Genomic DNA, 25,459 nt, shown 5'->3' with positions numbered 1-25,459 from the left:
TTCTTTATACCTTTATTCCCAAGGTCTCCTATACTCCCTGGCACATAATGAGTGCTTAATCAACATGAATGAATGAATTAACGAATGCTTGAGTAAATGAACAGGTACCAGAGAATAAATATACTGGATACCTTTATGAAAGCAAATTTTCATAGAAAAAGAGCATAAAGCCATAGAAAATCCCCCACCCAGAAGGCATGAAAAACAAACTCACTCCATGCTTTTGCCCAGAGCAGGCTTGCAGCTGGCTTCACTTTAGTTTATCCTAGATTTCTCTTAGGACATGGAGGACAGAAAAGATGTTTGTAATCTAAAATGTCAGGGAACAAAGCCAGAAGGTGCAACATGCAGAAGAAAACATATTCAATGAGTTTCTGAATGCTATCCAGTTTTTCTCTTCAAACAGAAAGAAAATCTCTCTCTCTCTCCTCCCTCTCTGTCTTCTAGTCAAAGAGGCTGTAGCTGATGGCATGGCTTAAGTGTCTGCATGTGCCGGTCTGATCCGCCCAAGCTAAGTGGCCAAAGTGGATACCGAAGGCAATACCCCTGGGCCCCCCTGCAGCTCAGTGAGAACGACGATGCAGAAATACCTGTGCCTGCATCGTGTGCCGCCACTAGGGGTCCCCAGCAGCAGGCGTTGTGAAATGGGAATTGGGTAGCAGAGGCAGCCTCCCTTTGTCTGCACCCCAGGTGTGGACTCCTCTTTGTTCAAAGGCAGGGCCGCTACCTGCGGCGTCTGAGCTGCCCGCTCAGCAGCCCATCCTGGACTGTCTGAGCACCTGCGGAGGAAACAGCGGGTTTCTCGGCTCCTGCCCCTAGGGATGCCTGCCTCAGAGGAGCCAATGCGTTCTCTTTCTCGGGACTAGGTGTCTTTGTATTTGAAATAGGGCTGAAACTACAGAGCAAAATATTTTTCACTACAGCAAAAGAGCATACTGATGTTGAGAAAATGATGGCCAAAGGACCACTTTCAGGGTACGGTAGAGTATTTGCCATAAAATATTTAAAGCTAGTTGACAAATAGCCGCACTATTCTCCTGTGAATGCGGACCACTGGATTAATCTTGAAAGTAAGAAATACAGTATTTCATTCTGTGTTTAGCACGGGGAAAGGGAATGATGACCTTCACTAAGAAACACCTCAGAGTGCCTGCAGTGAGGGAGCACAGCTCCTACCGCGACAGCCACATTCACCCTGCAGTGTTTTCTTGTCTGCTTTTAAACTTCAAAAGAATGGTGAAACAAAATAAACAAATGACACCACCATAAGAGCTACCCTGCAAACAATAAATCATGTGAGTTGTAACAGCTGGCGATGGAGGGTGGGGTGGGGATTGCAAATATTTACTCCATCAAAATTTTATTCCTATGTTTCACCATTTCAGTCTTTTTTGTTCAGAGCAAAGGGAGTATCCTTACATGAGTATCAAGTTCTTTTTGTGCTGCAGATGTGTTACTCATTGTCTTATAGCTCAGTGGTGACAGCTACTGAGGTGTAAAGTAACCGGCATAGGAGAGATGTATAGATGTCCTTAACTTGCTCATTTATTCAGTGAGTGAACGACTGAACAACATCCACTGAGCAACTATTGTATGCAAAGTATGGTGACAGTACAGGGGCTGGGCAAATGAGGATCCTGCCCCCATTACAGCTCACGGCATCCTTGAACTCCTGGACTCAAGCAGTTCTCCCCCGTCAGCCTCCCAAGTAGCTAGGACTACAGGTTTACAACCACACCTGGCAAATTTTTTTTTTTTTTTTTATGATTTTAGAGATGAGGTCTCACCATGTTGATCAGGATGGTCTTAAACTCCTGGCCTCAAGGGATCCTCCCACCTCAACTTATTGAGCCACTGGGATTACAGGCATGAGCCACTGTGTCAGGCCCACTATTAATGGACTAGGGACATGAAATATATACGAAAAGTACCGTTAAAACAAGACAGAGCACAAGATTTGCCCATCGAGAGGTATAGTAGATGGACTAGAGACATTCAGCAGAAGAGCTATTTTCTGGCTTGGCAATCAGGGAAGACGTTCCAGAAAAGGTTCATTCTAGTTGAACCTTTATAGTATGTAGGATGGGAAGCAGGAAGGAATGGCAGAATCCAGTACTGCCAGGCCCAAGAGCATAGGCCACAGTGAAAGAGGGTTGCATCTGTGAAAGGGGGGAACAGAGATTAGATTGGAAAGATAAGTTTGGAAGGCTTTGAATGCCATGTGAAAGCTAAGTTAAAATAATTTTTATTCTTAAGACCACATTAGCCACAAGACTCCTTTTATCCCCTAAGTCTTTTAATATTTGAGGAACAAACGTAGAAATGTCTTTAAAAATTCTACTTTCCAAACACTTAAGATTTCTGTAACACCAATATTACCCTTTCTACCAGCAAATAGGTATTACCTAGAATAAAGGCAAGACATGAATAACATAGATAACTTTTTCATTGTTTCATTTGGAGAAATACTTTAGAAGGTCCACAAACAGGCCCCTGAGCCTACCAAAGAGGGGTGTCAGCATTTTATTTCCAGCATGTGCTGATAGATAATTTACTGATATTAAACATTTTTGCAAGGAGCAGCCAGCCTTTAGGCTCCTGAATCTACGATGGATGAAAATGAACAATTATTCGTGCTGAGTTTTCTCCATTGGCTACGACCTCATCAATCCAGGTGATGAATCAACTTTCAGATTTTAGTTCTGAACCTGGAGCTTTCTGTTTGCTATTCAAAACAATGGGTGTCAAAGTTTCGGCTCATCTACCAAAAGACTGGGCCTGTCCATCAGGACATCTCTATTCAGAAAGATGTTTGTTGGCCTTGTATCCCTCTTCTGGCCCCGGGACCCAGGAAAACAAGAGTCTCAGCTTTTTTCTTCTTCTGTACAGCACAGGGTGGCCTTCAGTAGTACCTTCACAGCAAGCACCCCTCCGTCCCTTCGCCTGTCAATTTAGGACATCAAAATAATCTGCCTCACAGGGCCATTAAAAACTCTATGAAGGCAAATATGAGTATACAAACCGCAGAAACAGAATCTGTTATCCTTTTGTGAAATTTCAGAGATGAATAATGAAACCTGTTACCCCACTGCACAATTTGAGACAAGAAATATAAACCATAGGTTGAAGATAAGACATTTCTCCCTAGAAGAACAGGTCACAGTTGATTAGTTATCTCCAGAAGCAATGAAGAAAGCAAAAGTTGTTCAAACTATGCATTGCTTCCTTAAAGTAAGCAACTTACAATCACTTTGTAACACAAACTTTACGGCAGGTACACTGAAGCTTTCCACATCTTTTTTTTTTTTCATTTTTATTTTTAGATGGAGTTTTGCTTTTGTTGCCCAGGCTGGAGTACAATGGCGCGATCTCAGCTCACCACAACCTCTGCATCCCAGGTTCTAGCAATTCTCCTGCCTCAGCCTCCTGAGTAGCTGGGATTACAGGCATACAGCACCACGCCCAGCTAATTTTGTATTTTTAGAAAAGAAGCGGTTTCTCCATGTTGGCCAGACTGATCTTGAACTCCTGACCTCAGGATCTGGAGTGTCTACCTTGGCCTTCCAAAGTGCTGGTATCCAGGCCTGAGTCACTGCACCCGGCCCACAGAGCGTCTTAGTCTTCACAACATCCTGTGTGATCAGATTTTTGCAGCAGATGGAGAAACTGAGGCTCAGTAGGTATAAGTAATTTGCTCAAAGTCACAGCTAAGTGACAGAACCAGAGTTTGAATCCAGTTGTCTTGGAAGCCCAGATGGTAACAATTCTACTGGGTGACATAGCCAAGTCAGATAGTCTACTATCTAAAGATCTGGGGGGATACATAGATTACTAGTCAAACAGGTAAGTGCTGCTTTCTACCAATCAGAAGGACTCTGGGGAGACAGTAAGTGCCTTTTGATGGACAAGTCAAGTGTGTGATGGGTCACATGTCCAGATTAGGCACTGCATCAGTTCGTACAGTCCACAAAATGAAGAAGGATAGTGGTAGGGGGGCTGGGAAAGTGGTGGCTCTTGGGTCTCTTTAGACCAGCTAGAGCTGTTTCAAGGTCCGTGCAGATGAGGAACAGGAAGACACAATCCCACATGACTGGAGATTGCTCACATTCCTCTAACAATTTAGCAATTTGCATTTTTAAAAAATGGACCTTAATGGGAAGACACACTGGGATAGCATCCTGGAGGGAATTTTTTTTTAAAGTTCTAATCAACTAGAAAATGTGACGTAGTGCACATTGTGATTATTTAAGATTCATGATTCACTGTAGGTTAGGTGCTTGGTTGATGCGGATCCCCAGGGCCTAGCCGCTGTTTCGTGCCACTCCTGTTAATTTTTAAATTGACTATGTCCTTTTAACCATACTTTAAAAAGTTGAACTACCCCAATGTGAACACTTTCCATTTTGCTATATAATGAGAGTACTTTCATTCCTTTAATGTTTGCTTTTTCCTTTGATCTAACCATTTCTCTTCAAATTTCACAGTTTTCTGTTGCTTTAGGATTGAAATAACCGATTAGCCCGCTGGGAGCATGAAACAGACTTAAAAAAATCTGCATGATATTTCGTCCCAGTGAAATTAATTTAGGTTTAAATACGGGGGAAGGGACGCACCTCGTGATCAAATCTCTTTCTCTCACACACCTGAGCAGCTCCTATCCTAAAAGGGCACAGTCGGACCTGCTGCCAAGTCTTAAGTCTTCTGTGAGGACCTTTTGCAAGGCACAGTCTCGGAGAACCTCTTTCTCTTTGACACCCGGCTTTGTGTGGGCCTGATGACACGTTTGGACGGCTCTATTTTTTTGAAGGCCAACACCAGAGGCCCACGGACGCGTCGGGCACTGTCCGTGGCTAGCGTACTTTAGTGTAGCTGAGTTGACTTCTCGGGTGTTTTAGGAAACGCACCTTCTTGCAGGGCAGGGTCTGTCAGTTCCAGAGCAACAAAGGACAATTTGGAGGGGAGTGGAAAGAGCGTTCCACAGTGGCTGTGGCATCCCAGGGTCCCTTCTGCCTAGCACCGTGGCCCTAGTGATCCCGCTTTTGCCCTCTGGATCCCCCACCCCCACTGTCTCGCCGCTAGATAGCCCAGCGGGGCGCGGCGAGCCCCACTACCTTCCCCCACACCCTCCCTCTCCATCCCCTTCAAATCCTGGGAGCAGCGCTGCGCAAGCAGCCGAGCTCGCCCCGCGCCCCCCACCCCCCGGCCTCCCCAGCACCCCGGAGACCCACTCCCCCGTCCCGCCTCCCGCAGTCCTGCAGTCTGCAGTCTCCCTCTCCAGCCCCAGTGGCGGGAGCTGTCAAGCCCGCTGCAGCCGAACCAGCCTCTGAGCTCCCGCGTCTCCGCTCCTTCCTTTGTGTGCGCGCGAGCGGAGTTGGGGCGGAGGGAGAAGGGGGAGGTCGCTCTGTCGGTCTGTCTCCCGCTGCCTCTGCCCCGGCTACTCGAAGTGAGGCGGGAGAGGCGGGAGCCTAGGAAAGGGTGCGGGAGCTGGCGGGGCGCTCGGGGCCGCCGGGACGCCCTGGTCCCAGCCGCGCACGGGGGAGCGCGGACGGCAGAGGGGCTCGGCAGGAGCCGAGATCCGCACGTCCCGGCCACCCCTCGGCCTCCCTCTGCTCCCACCTACCCCCTGACACCCGGAGAAAAGCGTGCAAAGGCGCGGAGCGGGACGGAAACCACAAATAAATAGCGGCGGCGGCAGCGCGTCATCTGGTGGAGCAGGAAGTGCAGGCAGAGTCCGGAGGCTGGTGCTTTCTGCGCGTCCCCAGGACTTTGCCATGGGCTGGGGGCCGCGGAGGCTGCGAGCGGCCGGGCGAGGGCAGCGGCGGCGGCGCCCGCACCGGGGCTGAGCGAGCACGACGCTAGGGGCTCGCGGAGATGGCAGCGTCCAGTAACTCCAGCCTGTCCGGCTCCTCGGTGTCCTCCGGTGAGTTTCAGCCCGTCGGGCGCGGTTGCCGCGCCGGGTCTCGCCCCCCTAGCCCTCTCCCCGCACCCTGGAATGGACAGAGCCTACCTGTGGCCGTCCCGCCCGCTCTCTCCGAGTCGGGGCAGGCGTCCGGGTGACACTTGTTTAGTTCGCCAGCACCTCGGTGCCCAGAGCACCCCCGCCCCTGATATCTGACAGCGCAGAGGTGGGAGAGCGGCGAGCCCTCAGTGTGCGGACGCGGGTGTTCTGGGGCTTGGGTCGCAGTAGGCGAAAAACGAAAGGAGCGGGCAGGCTCGCACTTTCTGGCGCAGCGGGAGCTGGGACTGGCGGGGCGGGGAAGGTTGGGGCGAAGCTGAGCGCCCCGATCTGTTTGCCGTGCCGCGCCGGCGACCCTGGGCACCCAAATCCAGAGCAGAGGGGAGTAAACCCTCTCTCCTCGCAGACTTGATTTTCTTTGTTTCAGAAATTAGCTCCGTGGAGACACACTCGTTTGGGCATGGGTTTGAGACAGCAGCAATGAAGGGAGGTGTCTTTCTGATTCTGATTGAAGTGGGTTAGGGGAAGGGAGGTCGAGCCCAGCCTCTGACTCTTGGCATATTTACAAGTGGGGTGTGTGTGTGTGTGTGTGTGTGTGAGAGAGAGAGAGAGAGAGAGAGAAAGAGAGAGAGAGAGAGTGAGAGAGACTCCTTAGACATTATCTGATACTACTGTCTGTAATTTCACTAGCAAAGCATACTTTTTTTTTTTCCTTTTAAGTATGGTTGAGCAAAAAGGAAAGGCTTCTTTCAGCTTTTCTGTGGTTGCTCTTGGGTCTAATTGAAGAGGGGGGAAAATGCTATTGAATCCGAGGGAGTAGGAGTCAATAGAAGCAGACCCACTGGTTTCTGAGTATGACAGGTTTCTAATCAGAATGATGCATTAGGTAGAATTCCTCTACCTCTCTGGTCATTGAAAACTTTAATGACAAACCCAAAGGGATGGCTGCTAAAACATTTAGGGGAGTATACGGTATTTAAGGGTCAAGAAGGTCATGAAGTCCTAATGGAAGTGCTCGATATATTAACATTACATTAAGTCCCATTGGGCTGTTTTTATTATTAACAAAAAATTAAAGGAAGAAACACCTTTTTGGAGGCACTGGATAGCAAGCTGGGCATAAAGGCAACCACAGCTTTAGATGTGTAACTCATTAAATCATAAATGGAAAGTGAATTTAACTAAGATGCATGCAATTGTGACGTGGCACAAGGTGATCTCTTGAAAGCCATCTGTTACCTTTCTTGGCAGGTTCAGTTCCAGGGAAATAACACTTCCTTTCTTGATCACTGCCAACTATCTAAAACACGGTGTTGTTAGGTGTGTGATATAGTTCAAGCTTCTGGTTGTAGCAGCCAGTGGGGCAGAAGTCACAGCTTATTAAGAGCAGCAACAAGTTGACCGCTGGTGGTTTTAATTCTGAGAACTCAGCAAATGCTACAGCTTATTTTTAGTGCCCTCAAACCACGCTGCTGTTTTTCAATTCATTTTGGTTGACTAACACTGAATTTAAAATACAGTGGCGTTGGCTTTCTATTAGCATATGGTTATCCCTCAGAAAATTGCCCACTACAAAATGAACTGGTAGGGCAAAGGGAAAGAGGAAAGGAGAAAGGACAAGGAGCTGGTGGTGTCACATGAATTACAGCTGCTGTGGCATCTGAATTTTCAGATCTTGATATAGCTTAAGAAACCTGATTGAAAATCCTAACTCAGCCTTCGGAAGAATACTTTGGTCTGAAGCAACCCAGTATGAGATTTAGATGACGGTAATTGCTTTGCAGATAGGATACAGATGCCCATGATGGTTCTTTTTCCCGCTTTATTTACCCCGATGTTTAATCCTAAGGGAAACTGGGAACTTATGTGAAAACTGAAATTCAAAAAGTGAGCACGGACGTATTGTTTGGCATGAATCAAACTAGCCGGTGAGTTTATACTGCCTAATTCCCCAATTAATCAGGCACTTTGTCTTGAAAAATACAGCTTTGTAGTTCTCTTTTTAAGCACACTTACCATTGTGTGGCTCATGAATAATTCAGAGGACACAAGCAATTCACACCTGTGAGAGGTGCTGGGCAGAAAGAATAGAGCCTATTTGTGGTGGCAGCTGGGCTCTTTCAGGCGAAGGCCTGAATCTGAGAAATTAGGGCACTCCATCAATCTACTAATCACTACTTACAAGGGCCTACTGTGTGCCAGGCAGTAAGTTATAAACCTCAGGTTTAAGAAGGTTAAGGGAGGAAGATAATTGTAGCGTTCCCACTAGCTGTGAAGTTCTGGGAGTATTGTCTTTTAATTCTGGCTTCACCACCGACCAGCTGGGTATCTTGGAGTGAGTTGCTTAACTTCTCCAAGCCTCAATTTGCTCATTTGTAGATGAGGCTGATACTGATAATAAGGCCTACGTCATAGAGTGTCTTGGGTATTAAATGAGATAATATGTGTAGAGTATTTAGCACAGGGCCTAGAATTTAATAAATGCTTAATGGGAATATATTTTACTCCTTTGAGGAATGAAAAAGAAGGCATTCATGGGCTCAGAATTTAGGTGCAGACATGAATCCAACAAATATACAATCTACTACTTTCATCACGTTAAATTTGATCTTGAATTTTGGGCTCCATTAAATAAGCATGGGAGTGTCTTCCAGGTTTCAGGCATATTCCTGAGTGTTTGGCATGGAAAGATGAGTCAAGATTCTTTTCCTTTATCATTCAGCAGCAGAGACAAACACACCAACAGCAACCTCTACTCCAGTTTGATAAAACGAATTCTGTGGAGGAGAGTGCAGAGGAGAGCAATTGCCTTACTCAGATTAGCGGGGTCAGTGGAAATGTCATATGAGTTAGGCCTTGAAGGATGAGTAGAATTTTTCTGGAAAGCAGATGGAGGGAAAGACATTCAGGAAAGAGAAGAGCTTAGGAAAAGGCCTGGAGATGGATAAGTTCATGGCCTTATTTTGACTTTCTTTCTTGGAGCCCTTGATCCTTTTTCCAGAAAGGTCTAGAAAGTTAGGCTTACAGGCCCATAAGCAATATCATGCACAGAGCTGCCAGCTCAGTCATTGCTGTTGCTGTTGTAGGAAGTTTTCTTTCTGTTCAGGTAGCAGTGGGTTTGATGGAACGAACAGCTCTGGAAGCCATAGGACATGTGGGCAATTGAGCAGTGAAAAAGGAACAGTTGATCCTGTAGCATTGAGCATAGAGAGAGGTGAAGTCAACATGGGTTATACTTCTCGTAAAGGAACAGCTGTGGGAGATTTGGGTATGGTTGTGTTTGCAGAGTAAAGATCTAATAATTTGCTGAGCATTAAGTTTAAAGTTAGCGAATTTTCCTGAGAATTTGCTCTCACTAGCTGCTGTTGAACTCCGTTACCCAAGTATGTTGTTTATTCTATGGTACCAACTGAGACATAACAAATGAAATAACCTGAGGTTACAATTCATTTAAAAATACATTTTCTGAGAACGCTTCACAAATTTTCTTCTGGAATATTCAATTATGTGTAAAAGATTGCTTTACCTTTGTTTTAATAACTACTAGTAATTAAATTTCACAATCACCTAGATTGGCAGGAAGCTTTGATTACCTTTATTTTAAATCACACACACAAAAAAGCTCTTATCCTTAAGCATTTAATTCAGCCTGTGGTACTTTGTTATATTCTGAAATAAACAACGGCCAATCTGCAAAACAGTTTTCTTAATGATCATGGGTTATATTTGCTCTTATAATTGAAATAAGAACTTTCTGCATATTAGCAATATGATTGCCAAATGGATAATTTCACAGTCCAGAAAAAAATTAACCCAAGCAAATCAATAAAGAAGCTTCAAGATGTTCCCAGTAACTGAAAACGGTAAAACATTAAATATTAAAGGAACCCCTGGGATAAGAAGTTAAGATATGGAAACATAAACACACCATATTATAAAACTAAAGTTGACACAGGCTTAATTAAAATGCAAACAGAAAAAGATAAAAAGTCAGTATTAGGTGCAGTCATCAAAACCTTAATTGGGAAAAGAACATTCCTGAATGGATTGAGGTATTTATTTCTTTGGATTCTGTATAACAGTAATGTTTTCCAGGTAAATCAGGCTGAGTCACACTGGTGTTGATGTAGAAATTTTCATTACTCATTACTGTGGAGTCATAACCAGTAACATAGCTGTCTTCCATATTTCTAGATGCAGACGGCAAAACTGAGCTATAGCAATTCTGGCGAGACTTATTAATGTCTAACTAGAAATTCTGGGGCTCCAATACTACAAAATAGGATATCTCATTGAAACAGTCATTCTCACTGAGAAGTTGTCTTTTGGACCTTTGAATTTTTCAGAAATTCTCTTCTGGAATATTGAACTATGTGTAAAAAATTGCTTTGCCTTTGTTTTAATAATAACTGCTCCATAATTAAATTTCACATCACCTAGATTGGCAGAAAGACTTGATTGCCTTTTTTATTTTAAATCACACATGCACAAATTCCAATTTAAAATATCACAAATAAAAAACTTGCAAAGCTAAAATAAACTCTGTGAGAGAAATTATTCACTCAGATGAGGAGCACTAGTCTTTGTTTTTCTCCTGAGCATTCCACACCTTATTTTAACTTATTAGATTTTATTGTCCATTGTAGCAACTCAGATGAAGTGAGCAATACAGAATCTGAGAGGTAAGGAGATTCTTTTCTTAGCATGCTACATATTTGCAGTGTTTGACAGCGGGGACCCAGTGATTTGCATACTTCTGAAATGCTGGTTCTCCCTACTAACCCATGAAGTGTACTTCATGACCCTGTCATTTGGCCAACTTTTGGGGGATGTGAACACCAGGTATCTTCTGTGGCTAGTCTATGCAGGGTTTAACTGGACAGTGTGTTCTGAGAGCTGCCACCTGGGGCCTGGCCTGAGTGTCAGCCTCGCTGAGGGCCATCTGCTGCTCAGCAGGGTCTCCCATTTTTGCACAATGGTGGAAATAACTGGACATTCGGTTTGGAACACCTATACACAAGCGGTGTCATGTTGGAAGGTTTTAGAAGAGTTTTCTGCCAGAAGATCAAGATTCCTGTCAAGGCAGATACGGAGAAAAAGACACATGATTAATATTATCCCCTATCACCCACCAATCATTTATCTTTTATGAATGTATGTATTCTCATTTCATGGCTTCTGAAATATGCCATTTAATTTTCAAAACAAAATGGTTTTCCCCCTCCCTCCCTCCCTCCCTCCCTCCTTTTTTTCTTTCTTCCTTCCCCCTTTCCTCTCCTACTTCTTCCCTCCCTCCCCTCCCTCTTCTCCCCTCCCTCCGCTCCCTCCTCTCCCCTCCCTCTACCCACCTTTTTCTCCTTCTTCCCTTCCTCCCTTCCTCCCTCCCTCCCCCATCTCTTCCTTCCCTCCCTCCCTCCCTCGCTCTCTTGTGTGCGCGCGAGCGCTCTCTCTCTCTCTCCCCCCCGCTTTTGTCTCTTTCTCTTCTCTCATATGTTTTGGTCAGATTCCTATTTAGAGATGTTTTCATGAATCCCACATTTGGTTTTCTTCAGTGTTCATAGTTTGCAAATCCTCTAGGCACCCTCCGGTTTCTCCTTCCCTTTGGCCCATGGGAAAGGAAGCTGGTATTCTGTCTCTCACATGGATTCAGATTAGGGGTCAAGATGGGTACCTGTGTCTCTGGCACAGCCTGGTTGGTGTGACAGAACACACTGATGTGTCTCCAAGCTACTAACAAATGCAGGGGTTTATTTAAAGTCTCCATGGCTAGAGGAAATGGCAGTTAGGTAGGGCCAGGTAGCATGCTCTGCAGAGGGACTTAGGTGGCTGTCCTCTGGGATCTGAAGCCAAAGAACTGGGATGAGTGTGTCATCAAGTGGCCACAAACCTTTCAGCTGTGCATTCTGGGAGGGCCAGCTACTAGCTGCTTATGCAAATAACCTGCTTTTCTCCTCATTGATAATTAATCGTACACCTTTGTGGGGCCAGTCTTTTATATAGTCTATATAGCATGGTCTAACTGTAACATGGCCTTGCTTCAACAGTTTGGCCTGTCAGCGTCACTCAACCTCAGCCTATCTGTAATGCAGTGTAAGGAATTATTTCAAATAAACCAATATTTAAGTCTCCTAAGAAATAAGAGCTGGACTGACTAGACTGAGAGTGAGGAGGGAGCTTGGAAGTTGTTTAACAGATTCCAACATTGTATAAGAAAGTCAGAGCCCGAGGAACTCAGAAACTGCCTAATGCTGCTCACTTCGCTGACAGCAGAGCTAGAGCTGGAACTGTCATCTAGGACCCAAGCTCCTGTGATATTAATGTTCCCCACACCCACTTTCTGCTCATCCTAAAGAGTAGCATCATCCTTAGAGAATTTCTTGTAGATTACTTTTTTTTTTTTCTGTCTGGCCTCGTAGAGGCTGTTCTATTTAATTATTTAATACTTTCAAGAAAGAAGTCACAAAGTGCTTTATATTTTCAATGGGCCTCAGATCGCCAGGCTGTTGTGCCTATAAAGACACAAAGATTTTTTTTTTTTTTTTTTGAGACGGAGTTTCGCTCTTGTTACCCAGGCTGGAGTGCAATGGCGCGATCTCGGCTCACCGCAACCTCCGCCTCCTGGGTTCAGGCAATTCTCCTGCCTCAGCCTCCTGAGTAGCTGGGATTACAGGCACGCGCCACCATGCCCAGCTAATTTTTTGTATTTTAGTAGAGACGGGGTTTCACCATGTTGACCAGGTTGGTCTCGATCTCTCGACCTTGTGATCCACCCGCCTCGGCCTCCCAAAGTGCTGGGATTACAGGCTTGAGCCACCGCGCCCGGCCCTTAAGACACAAAGATTTAAGTGGCCTAGGTCTGCCCTAACTGTGTATGACTGTGTTGTCCAGTGTGGTAACCACTAGCCACATGTGGCTATTTAAATTTAAATGTAAAAATACTCAGTTCCTCAGTTACCCTAGGCACGTTTCCAGTGCTCAGCAGCACACATGACTAGTGGCTACTGTACTGGACCACACAGATACAAAACATTTTTATCATTTTTTACAGGAAATTCTCATGGACAGCATTGGTACACTAGATGAGTATTTCTAAGACAGAGACATAACTAATGTCAAATCAACAAGCTAAAAAGAGAGAATTGGATCCGGTGCACTCTCGTTGCTGTGTTTGCTCCTTGTGCTGTTCAGGTTATCTTTCACTAATTTTGCAAACTGACTTTTTAAAAAAGTAGTTTCTTGCTAACCTTGAGGAAAACTGTGGAGTGACAGCTGGAGGATGATGTTGGGGATGGTCATTAAAAGTGTTGGTAAACTCCTCTGGTCCTGAGGTTTGATTCAAGCTTTATTTAAAAAGTGGTTTGTTCTTTCCCTAATGGCAACTCAATTTCTTTTTCAAATAAACCACAGTGAGTTCTAATTTCACCCTCAAAGAGGAAAAAAGTGTCCAAAAAAAGTTGGATCTTATCATTGTATCTCTTTTAAAAACATCATAAAGAAAACTGACTGTGTGAACTGAGGTTGCTAGTGGTGTATACAAGCCATGTTATTTAAAAGAGATTTGCTGCCAACCTGGCCATCAGCAGCTAGCTAGATGGATTTTTGCTTCTACAAAAGGCCCACATCAGGGGAAAGCAAATGCATTGGTTTTTAGAAAATAAAGTTATCTTTTGGAATTTTGAGTACATTTAATTGGGGAGAAATTCATGCAAATAAGATGCAGGAACGTGACAGTTTCTAAGAAAAGGAAGCAGTTCTTGAACTTCTGTTACCATCCTCAAGTGCAAGAAAATGGGAAGGTGGAAGTATCTTTAAGGAGTCAAGTAACTGTAAAGAAAGAGGTGAACGTTGAGGCTATTGGACTCAGAAACTATAGTAAGCAAACAACTGACGTGTGGCTATTTACTGACATAACTCAGATCATAGATTTAGGGCACTATGAATCCCAGCAGCACTTGAGTGATAACCTCACACAATTCTTTTCACATCAGAGGTCCAGTTGCTGGATTTTATTGGGTCCTATCATTGCCCTTTGCAACCTCAGTAGGGGCTGGGTATTGTTTTTTTCAAGGAAGTGAAACCTAGCACTTCCTTACTACTTTATGGAATGCCACATGTGCTTTCTTATATGATGTTGCTTCCAAGGAATAAGCACAAGAGACTGTTGGGATGGCAAAGAAATGGGAAGCAGGGAGTGTGGCTGTCGCAGTAGACCTCCTGTAGTATCTGTCAGAGGGCGGGGCTGCCTTAGACCTCTAAGGACTTGCTTCTCAAGACCTGGACCTGTGCTGTCCATGTGACAGCCACACGTGGTTTTCTGAGCCCTTGAAACATGGCTAGTCTGAATTGAGATGTGCTACAAGTATAAAATATGCACCAGCATTCAAACACTTCGTACAAAGCCAAAAAATAGATCTGATTCATAATTTTTAAAATATTGAATATGTGTTTAGGTGATAATATTTTTTATCTATGCCAGGCTTGGTGGCTCATGCCTATAATCCCAGCACTTTGGGAGGCCAAGGTGGGTGGATTTCCTGAGGTCAGGAGTTCAAGATCAGCCTGACTATCACGGTGAAACTCCGTTTCTACTAAAAATACAAAACTTAGCCAGGTGTGGTGGTGCATGCCTGTAATCCCAGCTATTTGGGAGGCTGAGGCACAAGAATTGCTTGAATCCAGGAGGCGGAGGTTGCAGTGAGCCAAGATCCTGCCATTGCACTCCAGCCTGGGCAATAAGAGCGAAACTCTGTCCCAAAAAAAAAAAAAAAATCTCTATTAAGCTAAATATATATTTTAAAAATTGTTTTTATTGTTATTTTAAAAATGTGTTTAAGGTAGCTACTAGAATATTTGAAATTACATACATGGCTTATGTTATATTTGTATTGGGCAGCTCTGGTCTGGATGACTCCAGTGAGAATGTTCTAGCCTTGACGGCAGAATCTGCCATAGAAAACCTGCTGCTACCCTGCTCGGTGGCTGTAGCCCTGTCTGCTTACCCTCCATTCCCCAAGGCAGAAACTTACCAACACGGCTCAGCCCTGATTCTCGGGTCCCTGTTTGGTTTTAGTCCCAGACATTGAGAGATGTTCTTAATTTTTGTGAATCTTTACAGTGATTTTCCATGGAAGTTCTATAAAGAAGAACAAGTTGGGACATTTGTCAGATTCTTGTTTAAACAGATGTTTTGTTTAGTTTGGGCTTCAGTGTATTCTAGGCTTCATACATTTTTGTTAGATTTATGTACACCCCTCTTTCCAAAGAAAACCTGCAATGCCATGAAGGTGGAAAGAGAAGCTGAGGAAACAAAGCACACGTTTTTCTCTGTGTGTGTAGAAAACTCTTGTCTGAGAGCCTTTGTACCACAGATAAGAATGCGTGTTTACACACACATGCACACACGTGTATCTATGTGTGTTTATGTTTACACAGAAATGGAAGTGGATTAGGTTCCAAACACAAGTTATTTCTCACCACATTTATATCACATGTAAGTTAATATCAAGGGAAATGGAAAGGCAGGCCTAGCATTACTTTTAGTAATGAAATAATTCACTTGGGATTATACTAATGATATGTAGATATTAATACACATAATTTGGCTGCCTAATATTGATTTAACTTGCTCATTCCAATTCTCTTTATTACAAAAAAATTAGCCATTTTGTTTTACAGTGCTTGTCCTCAGAGACAGTGAGATCCAGTAAATCGTATTAATTACCAAATTACCAAATGCTTGTTTGGTAAATAATACATTTTGCTGATTTTCATATGCACAGAGAGCACTATTCTCTTTCAGTATATACCCTTGGAGTTGTTAATTTCTGGTTGGGGGCCTGGTTAGCTCTAGCCAACTATCCTCTCTGGATCGCCCTCATGATCAGTGTCAAGGGTTGAAGGTACACCCGATGACCAGGGCTCAGAAGTTTTTGTTCCATGTGATGTCAATACACCCTAGGGTTGAACTTTGGTCTCAGGAGAGCCCGGGTCCTATGCTTGCTTGAAGCAACCAAACAAATCCACATGCCTTTTTTCAGAATATGAATTCTTCAGAGGAAAAAGCAATTGACAGAAGCTTTGTAAACGCTCCTGAAATAATTAATATGAGATTAAGATTAGGAATAGAATCACAGAAAATCTTAGGCAATTACACGTGTAAGACATGATTTTGAGTTAGACATGTCATTTGGCTTAAGAACATAGTAATTGCCGCAGTACTTATTTGGTTCTGTATTCTTAAGTAATAGCATGAAGGGGATTTTGTAAAAATGTACAACAGCCTTTCAGGGAGGAGATGCCCTGCAGACGTCTGACTTTTCATAAATAGCTGAGTGTAAAGCTGTCATTCAGGAGTTAATGTAAACTCGTCTGAATCCATCTGTAGTTTTAGCTTGTGCTCCTTCTTATAGTAATGAGTTTCAGTGGTTTTCTACCTATAGAACAGATGAGGTTTCTTCCTATTGCTTTAAATTTAACTCTCTGAAACGTATTTTTAGCATCTATGTTTGGGCTTTGTGAATTAATGTGGGTTCACTTGAACGACAGACCCCAAGGGTGGCATTGTGTTACAAGCATTGGGAAGTTGAGGATCTGGTCCAAACACCAGCATCAACTAGTCTCAGAGTTTCTATTTTTTAATCCATAAAATGGGCTAATAACACTCGACGTTAGAATCAAATGTGCGAATATCTGTGACAAAAACTTGAAAATCTGTGAACCAAACATAAAAATCCCTGATCTCATGAAGCTCGTGTTCTAATAAGATACACCGAGGTTCCTTTCCTGAGTGATAAGTGATCACTCAGAGCTCATGATCTCCTAAGACAACTGGAAAAGTTTCTCCTAAATACCTTACCTTGCTCTTTGTTATAAGCCTTTCAAATCCTTGCCATATAATCGTGCCAGTGTAGGATTTCTATACTCTGCGTAAGGCTCCTGCAGTCCCAACATTTTAAATTAGCTCAGTCAATCCAAAGAACACCACTGTTACACGTTCCCATCCAGAGAATGGTTCTTTCTTAGGTAAAAAAATTTATACACATTTTAGGTAAGATATAATATATACAAAAGAATATCAGTAATAGGCTTCAAGTTATGAAGCACAGCCACATAATTATTAGGAACTTTGCCTAGCCTTGCGTCTTCCTCTCTTTCCTTCCCCATCTTATTTCATTCCCTCTTTCCAAAGGTAACCACTCCTCTGACTTTTCAGCTTATTCCCTTGCTTTTCTTTTTAAAATGATTTTATCATGGATCACTAAAATACCTGCTTCACAGGGGCAGCTATTTTTGTTTGGTTTACTGCTGGATTTTGGGTGCCTAGCAGTGTCTGGCATGTCCAGGCACTCAGTAACAGTCATAAGAGTGCAAATGTAGCTCCTTCTTTATCTTTTGTATGTAAATCAGTTCTGCAAGGACCCTGTCACCAGTTTACATTAGCCACATGCCTTCAATAGCTTTTAGAATTTTTTTTCTCCCCCAGATGGTGAGTGAGTCTCACTCTGTCCCCCAGGCTGGAGTGTAGTGGCATGATCTCGGCTCACAGCAACGTCCACCTCCTGGGTTCAAGGAATTCTCCTCCTCAGCCTCCCAAGTAGCTGTGATTATAGGTGTATGCCACCACACCCAATATTTGTGTTTTAGTGGAGATGGGGTTTCACCATTTTGGCTAGGCTGGTCTCGAACTCCTGACCTCATGATCCACCCACCTTGGCCTCCCAAAGTGCTGGGATTACAGGTGTGAGCCACTGCACCCAGCCTAGAAATTTTATTTTTAACTTATTTTATTATTTTTAACTTACTTGCAACAGGAGACTCTGAGCAGAAGCATATGAATTTGTCTGAATTAGGACTTTTTACCTTGATTTGTGGTTCACAAGCACATTGCAGGAGTGAGTGAATACTGAAGAAACAAGTGACAAAGCTAGAGTTCAACATGGAGAGCTACAGGAAAAGGTGTTTTTTTGTTTGTTTGAGACAAAGTCTTGCTCTGTCACCAGGCACCAGGCTGCAGTGCAATGGTGCAATCTCAGCTCACTGCAACCTCCACCTCCTGGGTTCAAGCAATTCTCCCGCCTCAGCCTCCTGAGTAGCTAGGACTACAGGCGCGCGCCACCACACCCAGCTAATTTTTGTATTTTTTAGTGGAGGAGTTTCACCATGTTGGCCAGGATGGTTTGGATCTTTCCACCTTGTGATCTGCCCGCCTTGGCCTCCCAAAGTGCTGGGATTACAAGGCAAAAGCCACCACACCCGGCCAGGGAAAGTTTTAAAAAGCGATCCTGTGTACATGGATCCTGTGTGCAGGGATGAGCCTGGAAAACAGTATGTTAAGTGAAGAAGTGAGAGACTGACTGTATGATTCCACGCATGTGAAACACTCAAGATGGGCAAATCCTAGAGACAGAAAGTAGGTGAGTTGTCCCCTGCAGCTGACAGATTTAGAGTAAAATAGGGAGTGACTGCTAATAGGTATGAGTTTTCTTTTTGCTGTAATGAAATTGTTCTAAATTTGATTGTGGTAATAGTTAATAGGTACACTATCTGTGAATGAACTAAAAGTCATTGAATTGTTTGCTTTTAAACAGGTAAATTGTAGGGTGTGTGATTTACATCTCAATAAAGCCATTATTTTAAGAAGGCAAAGAAATTGATAGATGAAAGAGAAGGTGAGATAGTCATAAGGTGAGCAGACAGAAGAAAACCCATAGGTCAAGTCCTTCCCTGACAGGATGCTTGTAATCAGATGGGAGACATTTCAATCCATATCCACCGAAAACTTGGTCAACAGATGGGGGTGCCCCTTCTTTCCACTTTCATTTCCACATTCATCTTTTTCTGCAGCCAGCCCCTGACCTTCTCAGATAGTTCCATAGAGAATTACTCTCAGGGGCTGGTTAGCTCAGCCTCCACTAGAGAAATACCTCCCTTCGCTCATATCCCTGAAAGGCCATGGCACCCTCCTTCTCACTGAAGAATGAGGGAGAGCAGCAGGTCTTCTCTGCTACTGCTGGGCAAAGCAATTAGTGCATTTCTCATGACTAGTTAATTAGATTTTTATCCAGCTTTTTAAACCCTGGGCACAACTCTATGACCTCGAAGTACAGTGTGAATCATCCAGGAACCAAGTTTCCCTACTGTGTGCCTGATGCTCCCGAATATTATTCGTGCATTGATGCGTCTGTGGCTGCCTCCATATGCCCCGCTAGATGGATGCTTGTACAGACGTTTCCAAGGATATCATCTGCTGGCTCTTTTGTTGTTTCTAATCAAAGAGCCGACACCCTTTGATCACAGCAGATCACCGTATTGTACTAGAAAGACTTTGCTGGAAAGACTAACATATTACATGCTTGTAGCTGTCACAGAGGTTCTCATAATATTTACTTTTACCTCAAACAAGTAAAGAAAAAAATGTGTTTGATCAGATCACATCAAAAATATGAGTGATTATAACTAGGAAAATTTCCAGAACCATATATTGTTCACTATAATGGACCTAGCCCATGAGCATTTTTTAATACTTGCTGATTTTGAGTGCCAGGTTGTTGCGAAAGTCCTCTTTCTCCTCCGAAGTACAGAGACTCCTCTAGGTAGATATACTTTGTTAGTTGGAGGAAGATTGGCCCTAGCCTGGGGCTAATGGAGGTAAAGACAGACGTCTTTGGGAAACTGAGTCCCTGGGTAGCTGCCTTCTTCGGCAGGCTTCACTATCCAATGGCCTGCGTGTATTTATAGGATGGCTGGCTCCCCTTCAAGTTGGTCATGGCCTTTGCTCCTTTTTTCCATAGGGAACTGACACAGCCACCCCCACCAAATACAAATAAGTGCCCATTCATAGGAGTGTGAAGACAAAGCAAGTACTGGAACTTCTTCCTGAAGGTCTCATTCAGAGTGTTTTCCTGGCCAGCCCTAGAGGAACTGGGCACAGGCCACAGTGGCTCTGTTGTTCTGGGTCCTCCCTCAGGTGAAATCTGGCTGCCCTGGGCCCCCTAGGACAGCAGCACACGTAGGGGTGGTATTGTGCCTCACGCTGGCCTCTGCAGCCCCCCCTGACAGCTCACATTTTAGACTTTGTTCCTCCTGCTTTCTAATGTCACAGGCTAAGCCGTCTCTAACAAAAGACTCACTGTTCCTGGGACCTGCTGTTCACACAAACGTTTCTCATGCTAACACCAACACGTATCACACACTCACACCTCCTCACATCCTGACCAGACCATTCCAGGATGCAATTATTGTAAGGGTTAGGACGTTTCAGCCGCTAATACAGAAAACTCTGAGAAGAAGTGCTGAGCTACCGTTGTAGCGGTTGTAGACACCGCAGTATCTAACTCTGTCTGCTTCTCTCAACTCTGCACTCTTGGTTGGGGGGCCTTTCCCTCAGCCTCATTGTCTTTACAGTGTCAAGATGACAACAGCGGTCCCCTGGCATAGGATCTAGAAACAGAGATGGGGAAATCTCTTCCTCCTGGCCTTGTGAAAGAGAAGAAAGACTTTCTCAGACACAGCTGCCCCCCCACCCATCAGCAAAGTTCCCTTTGCCTCATTGGCTGCAGTTTTATCACATGCTTACATGTGAACCAATCACTGGCAAGGGAATAGGATTCCCCTGATGCACTTAGTCCAGTTGTGACCCCCTTCCTGGAGCACAGATGGACCAGCCTTTCCTGAAGGAGTGAAGAGGCCTGAACAGAACAGGGTTCTGTTAAGGGGGAAGAAGGAAACAAGAGCATCTGCCGTAATTATGTCATGAATGTCCTCAGCCCTCTAAGGCCACCAACAAAACACTGAGAATTCCAAAATACATGGCCTCTCATGGTCAAAAAGCTTATGGTAGTCTTAGCTGAAAAACAAGCAATTAGTCTAACTATTCATTTTGTAAAAATATCACTCCCTGAAAAATGTTCTGCTACCCCACTACATTAACATGACTGACAGACAACTCGTGTGTTGTTTTCACTTGTTATTGCCTTATGGTTTGAAGCACTTTGTTTTATGGCTATGAAAATAGATAAGTCCATTAATTCAAAACTGGTTAGGGTCTTTAGCTCTAATGAGAAGGACAGTGAGGGTTGAGGTTTAGATTCTTGACAGGCTTTAACAACCCTGGGCCTGATGTAAGTTGGAACTATATTATTGGAAAGGTGGAGAATCATAGTAGATGAGTCAACCCACCGCCGGTTGCTATGGGAGGGAATTTTTAAGGCTTTGATTTATGAGAAATAGTGATCATTAGCAGCTCTGTTTTTAAAACAGAGATTCCTCCAAATTGTCAAGTACAGTGGAATAAAAGTATTGGTGCCTAATTGGAGAAATAATTTCAGGTTATTCCCAAGGAAAAGGGAACAGGCAGAGGCTTTTGGAGTAGATTCCTGTTTTGCATGGTTATGATGGGCCAAGGTGTGTAAGATCAGTGGGTGAGGAGTCATGTGGCCTAAGTCTACACTGGCTCTGTGTCAGCATTTACTTTTTGTGTGTCCAGGGGCAAATTACATTATCATTTTGTGACTTTGATGCTCATCTGTAGGATTATTAGTTTGGCCCAGATCATCTCTGAGAGTCTTAAAAATTTTACGATTTTTCTGATTCTGCCTATTTCCTCTTGCCAATTTATGGTGCCTTGGTGGTCCCCCAAGGAAACAACCCTCTTGTATGTAAATCAGTTACACCCTCATACATGCATATTTCAAATAGCAATTACCAGTCACATCATTCATTCTAGGCACCGAGTCTGTAAGACATGAGGACTGTTGGGTGTCTGTTGGTGGGTACTGTACTTGCTTTTCAGTCTTTACTCTTAGTAAGCCTAGAGGTAGTCCAAGTATGATCCAGGGCAGTATCGTACAAGCCTTTTCAAATGTGACCTATACTGTGAAACCCAGCACACACTCAACCCACACGTACCATGCACACATTCATAATTCATTCAATATGTACTTATTTACCATGTTCTAGATTTTAGAGATACTGCAATGAATGAAACAGAAAAAAATTCTGGACTTCATGGAATTTCTAAATACAGACAGTAAAGCAAAGGAACTATATATAATTTGTATATATAAATCTGTATCTTTTATATATAACTATATCTATTAATTTATATAGTATATTAGAGGGTGATAAGTTCTACGGAGAAAAATAAAGCAGGAAGAGAGACAGGAAATGCTGGGGGTAAGGGGGTCTGTATTCTAGGTTGAGTGGTCAGAGAAGGCTTTACTGAGAAGGTGACACTTGACGGAGAGGGAGCCAGTCATGCAGATATTTGGAGAAAGAGCATTCCAGACAGAAGGAACCGCAGTTGCAGAGTCCCAGTGTGGAAGTGTGCCTGGTGTGTTCCAGGAACAGAAACGAGGCCAGTGGAGTGAGAAAGGGGTAAATAGGATGACAGGGAGGAGGAGGCCACTGTAAGGGCTTTGGCTTTTACGCTAAGATAGGTTGTCGCTGGAGGGTTCCAGAAGACAGTGGCATGATCTGACTTAGAGTTATTTATTTATTTATTTTGAGACGGAGTCTTGCTCTTGTCGCCCAGGCTGGAGTGCAGTGGTGGGATCTGGGCTCACTGCAACCTCTGCCTCCCAGATTCAAGTGATCCTCCTCAGCCTCTTGAGTAGCTGGGATTATAGGTGCCTGCCACCACGCCCAGCTTTTTAAATTTTTTTTAATTTTTATTTTTAGTAGAGACGGGGTTTCACCATGTTAGCCAGTCTGGTCTTGAACTCCTGACCTCAGGTGATCCACCTGCCTCGGCCTCCCAAAGTGCTGGGATTACAGGTATGAGCCACCGCACCTGGCCCATCTGACTTAGATTTTAACAGACCCACTTTGGCTATTATGTTGAGAGTAGACTAAATAGAAATGCTCATGGCGCGCGCGCGCGCACACGCACACACACGCACACACACACACACACACACAGAGTTCCCCAAAGAGAGTTCATCCAGTATGTGTGATATGCTCTCATCCTGTCTTTTCTATTGTATTTCTATTCACTTACCTAACACTTGTCAGGGCTCACAAGTTGACTTCAGGCTTTACTATAGAGTGGTGACTGGCACTTTGGAAAACAGATTAGAAATTGGTCTAGAACTCCAAAGATGTAGTAGATTCAGTTGGCCGGCTCCAGGCATGGTTGTGGTATACAGAACACTCTATAGGTCTCATAGTATTATTTAATAATAATGTTTAAGGAGCTTTTGTTGATTTTTTTTTAACTTGCTACACTGAGTAGCACTATTTTATTGAATGATCATTGAAAAGTTTTCTATTTCCCTACATACCCAGCAGACTTTTTTTTGAGACAGAGTTTTGCTCTTGTTACCCAGGCTGGAGTGCAATGGCACGATCTCGGCTCACCACAACCTCCGCCTCCTGGGTTCAGGCAATTCTCCTGCCTCAGCCTCCTGAGTAGCTGGGATTACAGGCACACGCCACCATGCCCAGCTAATTTTTTCTATTTTTAGTAGAGACGGGGTTTCACCATGTTGACCAGGATGGTCTCGATCTCTTGACCTTGTGATTCACCCGCCTTGGCCTCCCAAAGTGCTGGGATTACAGGCTTAAGCCACAGCACCTGGCCCCAGCAGACTTTTATTACAAATGTAGATTTGAATAACTTTTTATAGAGAACATTTCAAATATATTTAAAGAAAAGTATAAAGAACCTCTTACCATCCAGCTTCAACAATGATTGCATCATGGTCTGGTTTTACCTTCACTCCACTGCATACCCAGGATTATTTTGAAGCAGATCCCAGGCTTGGCATCATTTCATCTGTAAATATTTCACACAGTAGCTCTAAAAGAGAGAGACCCTTTTTTACTTCTTTTTTGAAAAAGGAATACTGCATTACCGTAATCTTTGTGCATATGTTCACACAAGCAATAATTGCGCTTTTAAGTTTGATCAGCAGTATCTTTATTCATGAGTCTCAGAAGGAAAACACAAGTTACCTTAATGGAATGAAGCTGTGGTCATGCTTTCTCCCTCCTGATTCCAAGGATGGTGTTTTTGGATGCTGCTAAAGCCCCCTGGTAAAGAAACACTTTCTCATCTCCAAAAATGAGTCAGTTTGATCCTATTTCCCTTTTAAAACTTCGATTTATGCTCAAATATGACCTCTTTTTCTGTGGCTCTTGATCAGCACAGAAACGCCTGCAGCAAACGCCTGCAGTCAGGCCCTAGGTCTTAGTCATGGACCACTTCAGTGACTTAGCATGGTTCCTGGCATCCAGCAGCAGCGTCACATTTTTGTTAATGTTTTACTTATTTTGCTATGCAGACGCTGGAGTAGCCTCGCCCTCTGGCCCGTCATTCTCTTTTATTCATATGTTAACCGCATTAAAATCTGGCTTTTCCAGGAAGCCTTATCTCTACCAAGATGGAAAGCCTTTGTGGATGAGTATTAACCCTTTGATAGGCACCTTCAAGTTAATCTCAACTCTTACAGAATTGGTTCTGTTCCATGAATTTATGATCCTTAGTCAAAGCCATAATGCTCTTTGTCCTGTGGTATCTTTCCTAATCTCCACCAACAGTTTATTGGCCAGAAACTAACTGATACAGGCTACATTACTGAAAACTTTGTCATTTCTGAAGTTGATTAATAGTCATGATTTCAGGTGGGGGTAGGGACATATTTTTACACTTGAATGTATGTTATACAGGAACCCACCATTGTATGTCCTTTACTTAGTTAATTACCCAAATATTTTATCTATGAAACTTGGCAGGGAGATGGCAATAACCTGAACCTTACTTTTCTCCTTGTTTCTTTCTCCTTCCTCTTTCTCATCTCTCCTTCATAAAGCATGAGGGCAGAGTGGGTGCCAGCCACCATGCTTGGCTTTGAGGATGTACAGAGTTATGCAGCAATCTGCTTGTAACTCTTTCTTCAGTCTCTTCTCAGTGGACTGTCACTCCAGGAAGGGAAGGGTCCTTGGGTCACCGCTACTAGCAGAGAAGACTGCCACACCAGAGCTTCTTAGAAACCTTTTTTTTTTTTTGGATGAATGACTGAATACATGGATACATGAACTTCACTGGAAAGGAGCTCACAGTACAAAGTTTGAGAGTGAATCTGGACTTCGTGAAACTCTGCAGGACTTTTGAAGTCATTAACAATTAAATATTTTAGTTTATACTCTTCCCTCAAGTCATTACTCAGTCTGAGATTTTTGATTTTTGTGCCTTCTCATGGATGCCAGCAGAAGTTCTGCCTGGGGATTCTTACAGTGGCACAGGTACAGCTCCTAGATAGAAAAGAAGGCTGAGGCTGTCCTCTGCATTTGCGTCCATTTTTTTTCCTGGAGTATGTGGTTCTAGCTACTTGAGGCACTCCCAACTTCTCATTCTTTCTACTTCTGTAAATGTCTCGGTCTTGGGAGGCCTCCCAGAGGTCCCCATTAGGCATCTTACTTAGCCTGGAGCCAGGCCTGTAGGTGTAACGTCTGAATACCAGGAAAGCATTTGTTAAATCAGCATACTCATCTAAATCTGCTTCC

At 43.7% G+C, this 25,459-nt stretch overlaps 1 protein-coding gene and 1 long non-coding RNA gene across 7 annotated transcripts in view; one reads left to right on the top strand and one right to left on the bottom strand.

The window, feature by feature from the left end:
- Positions 1-5,282: 5,282 nt before the first annotated feature.
- CHN2 (chimerin 2) overlaps positions 5,283-25,459 on the top strand; it is a 322,514-nt gene continuing 302,337 nt past the window's right edge. For all 5 annotated transcript variants that reach the window (XM_078342504.1, XM_002751440.7, XM_035253537.3 and 2 more), the window contains exon 1: positions 5,283-5,920. In XM_078342504.1, coding sequence (XP_078198630.1) covers positions 5,872-5,920 — 49 coding nt within the window. In that variant the 5' untranslated portion in view covers positions 5,283-5,871. The remainder of the gene's footprint in view (positions 5,921-25,459) is intronic.
- LOC103794749 (uncharacterized) lies at positions 10,377-24,156 on the bottom strand. 2 transcript variants are annotated; one of them, XR_004727903.3, is made up of 5 exons: positions 23,909-24,156; positions 23,627-23,753; positions 16,812-16,973; positions 14,983-15,089; positions 10,377-11,030 (listed from the first exon to the last, which is right to left on the bottom strand). It is a non-coding gene; the product is annotated as an uncharacterized LOC103794749 (long non-coding RNA). The 2 variants fall into 2 exon arrangements; XR_013523907.1 differs by lacking the exon at positions 16,812-16,973.

Source organism: Callithrix jacchus, chromosome 11, assembly GCF_049354715.1.
Source record: "Callithrix jacchus isolate 240 chromosome 11, calJac240_pri, whole genome shotgun sequence".
NCBI lineage: Eukaryota > Metazoa > Chordata > Mammalia > Primates > Cebidae > Callithrix > Callithrix jacchus.
Note: the sequence above shows the minus strand (reverse complement) of the source record. Positions and strands in the feature narration are given on the sequence as shown.